Here is a 13,492-nt window from a genome sequence, read left to right as displayed (position 1 = left end):
TTCCAACATGATAGCAATCCACCAAGATGACGACTGCCTAGCTGAGGAAGCTGAAGGTGAAGGTGATGGGGTGGCCAAGTATGTTTCCAGACCTGAACCCTATTAAGCACCTGTGGGGCATCCTCAAGCATAAGGTGGAGAAGCACCATGTGTCTAACGCCCAGCAGCTCTGTGAGGAGTGTAAGAGGAACCCAGCAACAACCTGTGCAGCTATGGTCAATTCCATGCCCAGGATGATTAAGGCAGTGGCAGATAATGGTGCTAACACAATATATTGACACTTTGGACAAGTTCACTTAGGGTGTACTCACTTTTGTTGCCAGCTATTTTGGCAATAATGGCTGTATGTTGAGAAATTTTAATGGGACTATAAATCTATACTGCTTTACACATATGAAAATAAGTGAAATATGTAAATATTAATGGAGGTAACAAATCTTACAGTATTTCAGACTTATCCTGTAAAGTAATTTTGGCTTATACTGTATATGTTGAGGTAATTACTACTATTTTTCTTGTAGGTTCGTTCGGTGTATGATGCTTTACCCAGCACTGCTATCGTTTCTATGGCCTGCTGCGCCTCAGGCAGCACTAGAGGATATGATGAGCTTGTACCTCACCAGGTAAAAATGTCTGCAGTGACCTAAAACCTTGCTGCCCAATAGTCAGACAGCAACTAAACAGACAGCATTTTAGTTTGAAGGCACCTTCTAAGAAAACTGGTCGCAAGGCTTTCAAATCGCCATGATGTAATATGTAATTCCAAGTTTCAAAACAACAGAAAGAAACTTAATGGATAAGTTCACTTACAGAACAAAAAATGATTTATTCACCCCCTTGTCATCCAAGATTTTCATGTCTTTCTTTCTTTAGTCGTAAAGAAATTATGTTTTTTGAGGAATACATTTCCATATAGTGGACTTTTATGGTGTCAGTCCCGAGTTTGAACTTCCAAAATGCAATTTAAATGGGGCTTCAAGCGATCCCAAATGCATTTGTAAACGATCCCAGCCGAGGAAGAAGCTAAACTTTTCAATGGTAGTCAATGATGAGGTTCTGTTTTGTTACATAAACACATATATGTGACCCTGGACCACAAAACCAGTCTTAAGTCGCTGGGGTATGTTTGTAGCAATAGCCAAAAATACATTGCATGGGTCAAAATTATTTATTTTTCTTTTATGCCAAAAATCATTAGGAAATTAAGTAAAGATCATGTTCCATGAAGATTTTTTGTAAAATTCCTACTGTAAACATATCAAAATGTAATTTTTGATTAGTAATATGTATTGTTAAGAACTTAATTTGGACAACTTTAAAGGTGATTTTCTCAGTATTTTGATTTTTTTGCACCCTCAGATTCCAGATTTTCAAATAGATGTATCTCGGCCAAATATTGTCCTATCCTAACAAACCATACATCAATAGAAAACTTATTTATTGAGCTTTCATATGATGTATACATCTCAGTTTTGTAAAATTGAACCTTATGACTGGTTTTGTGGTCCAGGGTCACATATATATATATTACATTTACCCTCCATGATTACGTAACAAGAAAAAGAATATTTACGTCAGTCCCAATTATGTAACAAGAATCCTTTGTTCTATCAGCACCTTGATTATATAACTCCCTCTACAAATCACTTCAGTTCTCCCACTCACAAAGTCCTTTGTATCTGGGTCAGTATTCATACATAAACAAACGTCTTTCTGTTATTATTTTTTTCCTTCATTTAACAGCAGAATATTTCCCACGGGGTTCTAATATACCTGGATAAAGTTATCAGTTAGCACTCCCATTCATCTCAGTGGGAGTAACTCTGGATGCTGCCATCTTTGCTTCACAGAAAGTTTCTGAAAGTATTTTTGAGCCAGTAATCAGCAAATATGTTTCAGAAATACGTCGACATAAATGCTTTTTGTCCACATAATGGTGTTGGTACATTGTCTACTAGCACAAGTCGACTATTAAAGCTAACCAACCAGGGTTCCCTGTTGAAAAAACTGCATATGCTTGTTAAGTATGTTTTGGTGCTGGGATGCTGGTTTAAGCTTGTTTATGCTGATCATTTGCTGGTTTATGCTGGTCCTTTGCTGGTTAATGCTGGTACAGTTGACAACTATAAAGTATTCAACTATTTTTGAGTTCATTTTGATCAGCATATCTTGTGTTTAACATCTAATCCAAAGGCATCCAGACATCTTTAATTATCCAAAAACTTTTTCAAAGCTCTGTCAATTTTTCAGTTTTCGCATTTTTAAATGTGATAAAAAAGCTTTCCATTGATGTATAGTTTCTTATGATAGGACAATATTTGACCGAGATACAGCAATTTGAAAGATACAACTATTTGGTTTATGCTGGTCCTTTGCTGGTTTATGCTGGTCCTTATCAGGTAATGTTGCTAGTCAAGGACCAGCATAAACCAGCTAAGGACTAGCATAAACCAGCAAATGGCCAGCATAAACCAGTTAAGGACCAGCATAAACTAGCTAAAATCAGCATTCCAGCACCAAAACATACCTATCCAGCATATGCTGTTTTTTTTTTTTCAACAGGTTTTCACAACAAAACTTGCTCAATTACTTCTCAGAACTAACCCACAACTGTCCCAATCACGTTTTGGAGGGGATCACTCTGTAAAATTCACATTTCAGGGGCTATGTCATGTTTTTGGGGTCTCCGCGGACATGAAAACCAACTTGAGGCAACAGTGTTAAAATAGCTCAATTCCATGGGGAAAACAGCGGACTTGGCAACACTGTAACCAAACTTGTTTTTTTTTTCTCTTTCAGATTTCAGTAGTAAAGGAAGAGCGTCTGTACCCCAAGTGGAATCCTGATGCACTGCCCTCTTCTGTCGGGGAGGTGAACCTCCAGACTGGTATAATGGCAGGAAAACTTGCCCTCAACAAACTGCACCAAGAGCTGGCAGAGAAGGGCTTCACCCAGGTCAGGATAAAGTTTACTCATAACTTATTTATTATGAGTCACAACCGCCAGCAACAGAAAGAGACTTTGATACTTGTAATCAGGTACTGATTAAAACTCATGAGTCACTTAGGTGACTGTTTTATTCCCTTGAATAAATTTAGACTTAAATAAATTTAGAAACCGCATCAAACAACATCTGAAAGATGCAGTTGTAAATATTTTCCACTTGTCCCTCTCAAAGTTGTTTATACATAGATGAACTTAGAATGGAAAGTAATTTTTATTCCATTCTTTTTTATTTCTAAGATAATACACATTTTGTGTATGAACCTTATGTTTAATCATTTCTATCTGAAAAAATGTGACCCTGGACCACAAAACCAGTCATAATGGTCATTTTTTTTAAATAAATAAGCTTTCCATTGATGTATTTGTTAGGATAGGACGATACTTGGCCGAAATACAACTATTTGAAAATATGAAAATATTGAGAAAATCACCTTTAAAGTTGTCCAAATGAAGTTCTTGGCAATGCAAAATACTAATTAAAAATTAAGTTTTTGATGTATTTATGGTAGAAATATTTTCATGGAACATGATCTTTACTTAATATCCGAATTATTTTTGGCATAAAAAAATAATAATTTTGACCCATACAATGTATTTTTGGCTATTGATACAAATATACCCATGCTACTTAAGACTGTTTTTGTGGTCCATGGTCACATATGTATAAAAATGCATGAAATATGCATTAGATAAACTTTCAAGAGTTGCATCTGTAAACAAATGACCTTTTCTTAGGACAAACTTCACTTTTCCGATCCATTGCTTTTCCTCTATTCAAAAAATGTTGAGTTCATTTTGAACAGCATATCTTGAGTTTAACATTTAAACAGCTTAAAAAGTGTGCTATATTTCTTTAAAATAAATACCAATTAAATCCAAAGGCATTCACACATCTTTAATTATCCAAAAGCTTTTACAAACCTCTGTCAAATTTTCTTTCTGCATTCAAATATGTGACCCTGGACCACAAAAGGTTTTAATTAATTAATTAACTTCTAATTAATGTTTAGTTTCTTATGATAGGACAATATTTGAACGAGATACAACTACAGTATTTGAAAAAACTGGAATCTGAGGGTGCAAAGAAAATCACCTTTAAAGTTGTCCAAATTAAGTTCTTAGCAATGCATATTACTAATCAAAAATTAAATTTTATATATTTACAGAAGGAAATTTACAAAATATCTTAATGGAACATAACCTTTACTTAATATCCTGATGATTTATGGCATAACAGAAAAATCAATCATTTTACAATGTATTTTTGGCTCTTGCTACAAAAATACCCATGCTACTTGTAACTGGTTTTGTGCTATGGAACTGTGAAGTGTTTACTAGAGTTTAAACCAGTCACCACTTGACTACACCACCACCAGTACTATGTGTACATGACTGTCTGTGTCTTTATATGTGTTCATATTGCGTGTCGCAGGTTTATGTAGATCAACTGGATGAAGACACTGTGGCTGTGACCAGACATTGTCCCAGCACACATCAATCTGTTGTGACTGTCTCTCGCACAGCCTTTAAAAACCCAGAAACACACGAATATCAAGAACATCTGTCTCCCATGTACATCCCAGGTACAAATGCAAACACTTTTAGTGCTGAATGCACTTTCCAGTTGTTGAAATCAAACTCTTCTGTCATATTTAATGTATAGCACATGATGTAGTTTGAGATTTTATTTTCTCTACTTATGAATCAGCAGTATTTATATACCAGATAGACATGTTTTTTCTTATCTGCCATCTCATTGCACAGGTAAAATCGAGGAGGTGATTTTAGAAGCACGCACTGTAGAGAGAAACGCTGAGTCATACGTGAAAGATGAGAGGTTTATCAACGGCATGCCGAACTACACAGTCGAGATCCGCGAACACATCCAGGTAACATGACACTAGTGTGGGTAGCAGCTGCGCTGTGAAATGAAGCGGAGGGCTGCCAGGATCACATTTATATCTATAATGCTGTCATCGGACAAGGAAAAGGCTAGCAGAGAACCTGTTCTGTTGGTATTCTGGGTATTTGTTGGCATGCCCTTTTACTGGAAGTTTGTTGGCTTAGTGTATAGTTACTTGACTACTGTACTCGAGTGTAGAGTTTGCCCCTTTTGATGTAGGCCTGAATAGAACACATGTTTTTGTTTTCAGTTAAAGGACAGTGAAATCGTAAAACAGGGAGATGCCACCACAAAGGGCCGCAGTGAGTTTGTTGAAGAGATTTTGTTTGAAAAGCTCACACCTGGTAGTGTAATTGCATTCAGGTAAACAAACAAATAAAATGAATCCTATATAATGCAGTCTTATATAAAGGGTTTCACTGTAATTATTTGCCATTTATTCAATTATTCATGGCTGAAACTTACAAATGTGTGTGTTTTTGTGTGTATTTATTTATATTTTATTGCTATAATGTTTTACAACATTTACTCACCCATATGTCAACTATTTTTTTAAATACCCCAAAAATATGTTAAAGTAAATATTTTGCCACCTTTACTGTCATGAAAATGAAAATAGCCACAGAAGCTGGCAAGGTGTTTGACCACAAACAAACCAACAAAAATGTAATGTCAAGATAATATAATCATGGTGACCAAGTCTTGCATAAAAGGAACATTTTCTAATTTCTTTCACCGAACACACAAATACAAAAATATTTTCAAGAAACATTTCTCTAAAAAGCTCCAAAAAGGACAAGAGAACAAATCATTTAGACCACTTTTATGGTGGTTATACAGTTGGAATCGAAATTACTGCAGTATTTTGCAAATACAAACTTTTCTGAAAATCCAGAACTTCCTAAAAATGCGTCTATAACAGTTGACAGGCATATTAAAATTGGTAATGCCAATACATTATGTAATGTTTTTGAGTTATAGGATTTTTTTTAAACAACACAGCTGTGTCAGAAATATTCAACCCGTATTCAGTATTGCTGTTTTTTAGTCACTTATTTAATGGTAGGGAGCAAAATTGACTTAATGCTTACGGCTTTACAAATGCTATTAAAAACAGAATTAGCTGGAGGTGTTATACATATGGATATTTAGCCCATGCATGTGCTGAAGTCGAAGTTGGAGTTCCCTTGAGGGTGTTGAACAAAAAAGCACAATTTCACAAAATGTTTGATCAGAGCAACTGAGAAAAACTTGCAATGTACAGCCAAAGTTTTGCAAGATGACCAAACGAAAGGAGGAAAAACATTTCAATGCAGTGTATAAGAAGAAGAACACCAGACAAGTATGGCCTTCATGTTAAAGCATCATTCATTTAGATAGACCTATGGAGTTCTGGAAGATCTGTTTTACTGTTGCAGGAAGTAGAAATCATGACCATTAGAAGGACCACTTTGGCAAGAATTGTGATGCCTTTGGTGCAAAGACTGAAGCTAATAAAGCTAAGGACCTTCCTGTAGGATAATAATCCCAAAGTATACATCCAAATCTACTTATGCTTGGTTCAGTCTTAGAATGTTCTTGAGTGGTCTGTTTAGTCTCCGGATTTTATTCTCATTAAAAATATTTGGTTGAATTTGAAGAAAGCAGTGGCAAAGTGAAAACCAAAGATTATCAGTGGTCTGAAAGCTTTTTCCAATGGGCCAAGATTGCAGTAGAGAGATGACAGAAGCTTCTAAGCACTTCAAAGCAGTGTTTATTGGTGGTTTTAAAGAATAAAAGATTCAGCACCAAATTTGACTTTTGGGGGTTGAATAACTTTGAGCATATGGGCATGCCGATATTTTGAGCCTATTCATTTTTTTTTTTCATTATTCATCGACTTGCGTTCTCAGAATTACTCAGATGTGTATTAATAAATTTTTCTAATAGTTTACTGATGCCTTGGTTGAATTTTTTTCACACAAAAAAAAAAAAAAAAAATGCCGCAAAATGTGTTGCAGGTCAAGTGGGTTGAATAATTTCAATTGCAACTGTATATTGCTCCTTCTACTTTTTTGGAGCTTGAAAGCTGGGAAAATCTAACTTTTTGTGTGTGTTCCTTGGAAAAATAATAGCATTTGTTTGTTTAAAACCACATGGGCACAAATAAATTGAGTTTTTGAGCAAACTGTTCCTTTTAAATGAACATTAATTCATTCATTTCAACATGACTCACAGGGTGAGTCTCGATCCAAACTCTCAGAAAATGGTCGGCTACCTGCGAACTCAGCTATCACAGTTTAACCGGCTGTATAAATCTGGCAGTCTGACTGACAGCAATGTCCCTGGCATCCTGAAAATAGCTCTAGACTTGTGAGTCATTTTTACCCCAATCATGTTCAAATTCAATTCACAGGCATTCATTTGTTTAAAAAGCAAAATATGTGCCTTTTAACAGTTTCTTTAATCATAATGATATGCATTCGTTTATTTGCTTTCTGTTGTTTTAAATTGTGTGGCAGTTTAATGTCCAAACTGACTCTGGCTGAGCTGAACGTGTTGTTATTCCGCTGTGATGCGGAGGAACAGGAAGATGGCGGTGGCTGCTACAATATACCATCTTGGATGCCACTAAAGTATGGAGGCCTACAAGGTACCAAAATACATAAGTAACAGGATTGGTTTCGGGTCACGGTAGTTATGTGACTGTATAAACCTCATGCTTTTATCACTTACAGGTTTTGTGTCTGTGTTGTCTGAGATTCGGCCCAAAAATGACCTCGGACATCCGTTCTGTGACAATCTTAGACACGGTGACTGGATGATCGAGTATGTGAGTTCTCACCTGATAAATAAGGGTGGAGCTCTGCGGGAGGTAAGAAAAGAAATATGATTTTAATGATGTTTGGGAGGTAAAATAATTAATTTTGGCAGGTGACTGTAAAACTAAAATGTTTTAGGCAATTTGTTGTGGCATACTTCTTGTCTAAATTATTTTTTTGTATTTTTCATAGGTTGGAAAGTGGTTCAGCGCTGTATTTACATACCTCAAGCATATCCCACGTTACTTAGTGCCTTCTTATTTTGATGCAATTATTGTCGGGGCGTACGCCACAGCTGTAGATGCTGTTTTCAGCCAGATGTCCAGGTTAGTAATATTTGTGACCCTGGACTACAAAACCAGTCTTAAGTAGAACAGGGTATATTTGTACTAATAGCCAACAAAACATTGTATGGGTCAAAATTATCGATTTTCTTTTTTTGATGCCAAAAATCATTATGATATTTTGTAAATTTCCTATCGTAAATATATCAAAACCTAATTTTTAATAGTAATATGCTAATAAGAACTTAATTTGGACAACTTTAAAGGCGATTTTCTCAATATTTAGATTTTTATTGCACCCTCAGATTCCAGATTTTCAAATAGTTGTATCTCGGGCAAATGTTATCCTATACTAACAAACCATATCAATGGATTTATTCAGCTTATTTATCTCTCAATTTGAAAAAAAATTAAGCTTGTGACTGGTTTTGTGGTCCTTGGTCACATTTGTCCTTGCAATGGATTCCAGCTTTGTTCAGAATGGGTCGACCCTGGTTAAGCAGCTGGCCCTGGGGTCAGTTCAGATGTGTGGGGTGGGTCGTGTCCCTGCCCTGCCACCCCTCTCCCCTGAACTGGAGGATGTTCCAGTCCGGCTCAACAATGTGACCAAACAAGAGGAGCAGTGTTGCGTTTCTCTTGCTGCAGGTAGGATTCATACATCGTTTCATCTACTGCAAATAATTAGATTGACATGACTGTTTTTTTTTATATTTAATTTAATGCTTTAAATTACAGAGAAAAAAAAACTACCTCGTTGACACTAGGCAGGGCCCCAGGTGCATATTGTCTAAAAGTGTTGTCGTGCCTTAAAATTTACGCATATACTACCATATTGACATGCTTTATGCTGCTTAAAGGGATAATTCACCCAAAAAATTACTCCATGATTTACTCTCCCTCAATCCTAGATGGTTATGACTTTCTTCTTTCAGACAAAAACAATCTGAGTTAAATTAAAAATATCCTGGTCTTCTAAGCTTTATTATGGCCGTGAATGGCTGTTGAGATTGTGAAGTCCAATCAAATGCATCTATTCATATAAAAAGTGCTCCACATGGCTTCAGGGGGTTCATAAAGGCCTTCTGAAGCGAATCGATGCGTTTGTGTAAGAAAATAATCTTTATTTAAAAAAATGTGCTGGCACTTTGAAGCTTTGTAATGGCAGTGAATGTGTGTTGAGATTTTGAAGCCCCAAAAAGTGTATACATCCATCATAAAAAGTGTTCCATATGGGTTCAGGGGGTTAATAAAGGCCTTCTGAAGTGAATCGATGCGTTTATGTAAAAAAATAAATAAATCTGTATTTAAAAAATGTCCTGGCACTTCCAAGCCTTATAATGGCTTTGAATGGGTGTTGAGATTTTGAAGTGCAATAAAGTGCATCCATCCATCATAAAAAGTGTTCCTCACAACTCCAGGGTGTTAATAAAGGCCTTCTGAAGTGAATCAATGCATTTGTGTAAGAAAGTCAAGTCAAGTCAAGTCACCTTTATTTATATAGCGCTTGTAACAATACAGATTGTGTCAAAGCAACTGCACAGTATTTAAACAGAACAATAGTGTGTAAGTAATGCATTATTGTAGATAATCAATTTTCAGTTAAAGGCAGTTCATCAATGAATTCAGTGATATCATCGTCAGTTCAGTTCAAATAGTATATGATATCGCTGGAAAATAGAAAAATAGTTTTCTTTACAGCAAAGGAAAACCAGTATCTGAAACCAGGTGAAATCCTTTTTGTTATTTTGGAGCTTAACAGCCCTAGTCTAAAAAATGCTTTATTGAAAACTCCAGAATGTCATTTTTTTTGTTTTATTTTTTTTTATTACAAAATAAGGTACCAGTAATTATTTTATTTTATATTATAAAATAAGGTACCAGTAACTATTTTATTTTTATTATAAAATAAGGTACAAGTAATTTAATTTAATTTAATTTAATTTAATTTAATTTAATAAACAGATTGCCTTTGTTAATCCCCCAGAGCCACGTGGAGCACTTTTTATGATGGATGGATGGATGGGATGCACTTTATTGGACTTTAAAATCTCAACAGCCATTCACTGCCATTATAAAGCTTGGAAGAGCCAGGACATTTTAAATATAAGTTGCATTGTATTTGTCTGATAGACAAAAGTCATATACACCTAGAAAAGCTTGAGGGTGAGTAAATCATTGGGTAATTTTAATTTTTGAGTAAACTATGCCTTTAAGTTGTATTGTGATAAATACTATTTCATGTTCCAGTTCATACACTTCCACATATTGTATACTTTTCAATGTGAACATTTTTTGTTGACCTATGCAGGTCTTCCGCATTTCTCCACTGGAATTTTCCGCTGCTGGGGGCGAGACACTTTTATAGCGCTGCGCGGTCTCATGCTTTTGACAGGGAGGTACCTGGAGGCCAGGTGAGTGTCTAATTTTAGAATGAATACCGATGACTCTGAGATCATCGTCTAATCTGATGTTGTTCTGACAGAAATATCATCTTGGCCTTTTCTGGCACGATGCGCCACGGTCTGATCCCAAATCTGCTGGGTCAAGGTGTCGCAGCCCGTTATAACTGCCGTGATGCAGTATGGTGGTGGCTTCAGTGTATCCAGGACTACTGTAATATCGTGCCCAATGGCACAGATATTCTTATGTGCCCTGTGTCACGTATGTATCCCACTGATGATTCTGAGGCACAGCCCCTGGGGACAGTGGTAAGAAGAATGGAAACAATCTCTGACTGCTTACAATACATACAGTACAATGAACTGCCCTGCTTATATGATTTAGTAAGGGGACGTACTTTTTTTAAAACAATATTTATTTATTTAATTGATCAAACTTGGATATAACATCTAACATATTAATCAATGGAATAAATAAATATTTCATTTATAAGATTTTGTTTCACTGTTGCTTATTACTTTAGCATTGAGTTGCATCTTATCTTATAATGAGATTTTGCTCATATACTATATGTAATATTTCATGGTTCATAATAAATGCAGGCTTATGTTTTTAGATATTGTTCACTGATTGTTTTTTTGTGCATGCAATTGCAATGAATGGGCACTGGAGCTTTTAGACTTCCAAAAGGACACAAAAGCACCATTGAAATACTATTTAAGTGGCTAATTAATGTACCAAGGATATCTAAGACCAGATTTTTAGTGAATATCATTCAGTTCATCACACTACACTATTATGTGATTATTTGGACCACCTTGACGCTGCTTTTTGTGGAACTTTTTGTCATTTTGGAGCGTAACAGCTATTTTATTTATTATTTTATTTTATTTATTTTTTATTTAATGGTACCAGCAATGTTTAATGTTTTGTAGGATTATTTTATTAAATTACTTATTTATACTACCTATATGCTGCTTTTTATGGAGCTTTTTGTTATTTTGGAGCTTAACAGCCCCAGTCCTCATATTAAAAAGTGCTATATTGAAACTCCAAAATGTCATTTATTCATTTTATTGTGTATTATTTTTTTTTTTTTAATTACAAAGTGGTATCAGTAATAGATTTTTTTTGTATTTTTATTATGGAATAAGGTACCAGTAATTAATTATTTTAATTTTATTTTTTTATTACAAAATTAAATAAGGTACTATTAATAAAATATTATATTATATTTTCTTTTATTTTTGTATTATTACATAATAAGGTACCATTAATTAAATATTATATTTAATGTGTTGTTTTATATTATTGCAAAATAAGGTACCAATAATTAATTATTTTATTGTATGTTATTTTGTATTATTACAAAGTAAGGTAAATAAAATATTTTATTTTATTTTATTGTATTTTATTTCTATTATTATTACAGAATAGGGTACCAGAAATTTAATATATTCATTTAATTAAATTTATTTTTCAAAATAAGGTACCAGTAATAGAATATGATTAATTTATTGTATTTTATTTATTTTTCAAAATAAGGTACCAATAATTAATTATTTTATTTATGTATTTTTATTACAAAATAAGGTAACAGTAATTAATTATTTTATTTTTTGTATTATTACAAAATAAGGTACCAGTAATTAAATATTTTATTTTATTGTATTTTATTTTATTTCTATTATTATTACAGAATAGGGTACCAGAAATTTAATATATTTATTTAATTTAATTTATTTATTTTTCAAAATAAGGTACCAGTAATAGAATATGATTAATTTACTGTATTTTATTTATTTTTCAAAATAAGGTACCAATAATTAATTATTTTATTTATGTATTTTTATTACAAAATAAGGTACCAGTAATCAAGTATTTCATTTTATCTTATTACTAAAAAAGGTATCAGTAATTCATTAATTTACTATATTTTATTTTTGTATTATTACAAACTAAGGTTCCAGTAATTTATTTATTTTTTATTTTATTTCATTTATTTTTCAAAATAAGATACCAGTAATGATTTTTTATGATGATTTTTAGTATTAAATAATTTAATAAATATTTAGACCACCTTCATGCTGCTTTTATAGAGCTTTTTATAAGGCACAATGCACAAATATATGTTTTTGTTCATTTTGACTGTTCTTTTAAAATGTATCAGGTTCACGACCAGCCGTTATATGTGGTTATTCAAGAGGCTATGCAGCGTCACATGCAGGGAATAGAGTTCAGAGAGAGAAACGCAGGTCCACAGATCGACCACAACATGCGAGATGAAGGTGAGTCATTTTCTCGGAACTCTTTTTCCGTGTCTGTCGCAAACCATACCTTGCTTTTCCTATTGTCCTGTCCCATAGGCTTTAATGTGGAGACCAAAGTAAATCCTGAGACGGGGTTTGTTTACGGTGGAAATCGCTTCAACTGTGGGACGTGGATGGATAAAATGGGAGAGAGCGACAAAGCCCATAATAGAGGTTTTCCAGCCACACCCAGGTACCATAACTTACCGCTAACATACCTGTCATGCTAAACCCATGTAATAATACTCCACTGTGCATTTAGCACAAAAGAACTCTTTCAATGTGAAACACTGAGATTGAGTAGCTTTGAGCCTGGATAAACCAGTCCTCAGTATGTCAAATGGATGATTGTGTTGTGTTTATGTGCAGGGACGGCTCTGCAGTGGAGATTGTGGGTCTCTGTAAGTCAGCGGTGCGCTGGCTGATGACGATGAATGACAACGGAAATTTCCCATATTCCTCTGTTACAATACACAGAGATGGTACATCCTCTTTAACACAGTCTCATTCTCAATAAAACTGTCAATGTTTATTTGTTTTTGTTTGTTACAAAATAAGATGCCAGTAGTTAAATATTTTATCAGTAATTATAAGTAATGTTACTCATATTTATTAATATTTACTATTTTTTTTTTTGTTTAGTTTAGTTTTACAGAAAGTTTGTTTATTTTATCTTTTGTTTGTTTTTATTTAGTTTTTTAGATTTGTTTTATTTTATTTTGAGTTTAGGTTTTATCTTATCTTATTTAGTTTTCTTTATTATTATTTTTATCTTATTTTGTTTGTTTT

At 33.9% G+C, this 13,492-nt stretch overlaps 1 protein-coding gene across 1 annotated transcript in view; it reads left to right on the top strand.

Moving 5' to 3' along the window:
* Positions 1-13,492, top strand: part of LOC141300938 (glycogen debranching enzyme-like) — a 36,565-nt gene that overhangs the window by 16,014 nt on the left and 7,059 nt on the right. The window contains 15 exon segments of the mRNA XM_073831221.1: positions 522-623; positions 2,800-2,955; positions 4,439-4,589; positions 4,771-4,895; positions 5,160-5,272; positions 7,127-7,261; positions 7,411-7,541; positions 7,627-7,763; positions 7,903-8,036; positions 8,464-8,639; positions 10,303-10,405; positions 10,477-10,702; positions 12,565-12,682; positions 12,761-12,896; positions 13,073-13,185. Coding sequence (XP_073687322.1) covers positions 522-623; positions 2,800-2,955; positions 4,439-4,589; positions 4,771-4,895; positions 5,160-5,272; positions 7,127-7,261; positions 7,411-7,541; positions 7,627-7,763; positions 7,903-8,036; positions 8,464-8,639; positions 10,303-10,405; positions 10,477-10,702; positions 12,565-12,682; positions 12,761-12,896; positions 13,073-13,185 — 2,056 coding nt within the window.

The sequence above is a fragment of the Garra rufa genome, chromosome 24 (assembly GCF_049309525.1).
Source record: "Garra rufa chromosome 24, GarRuf1.0, whole genome shotgun sequence".
NCBI lineage: Eukaryota > Metazoa > Chordata > Actinopteri > Cypriniformes > Cyprinidae > Garra > Garra rufa.
This window is presented reverse-complemented; position numbering and strand designations above follow the sequence as displayed.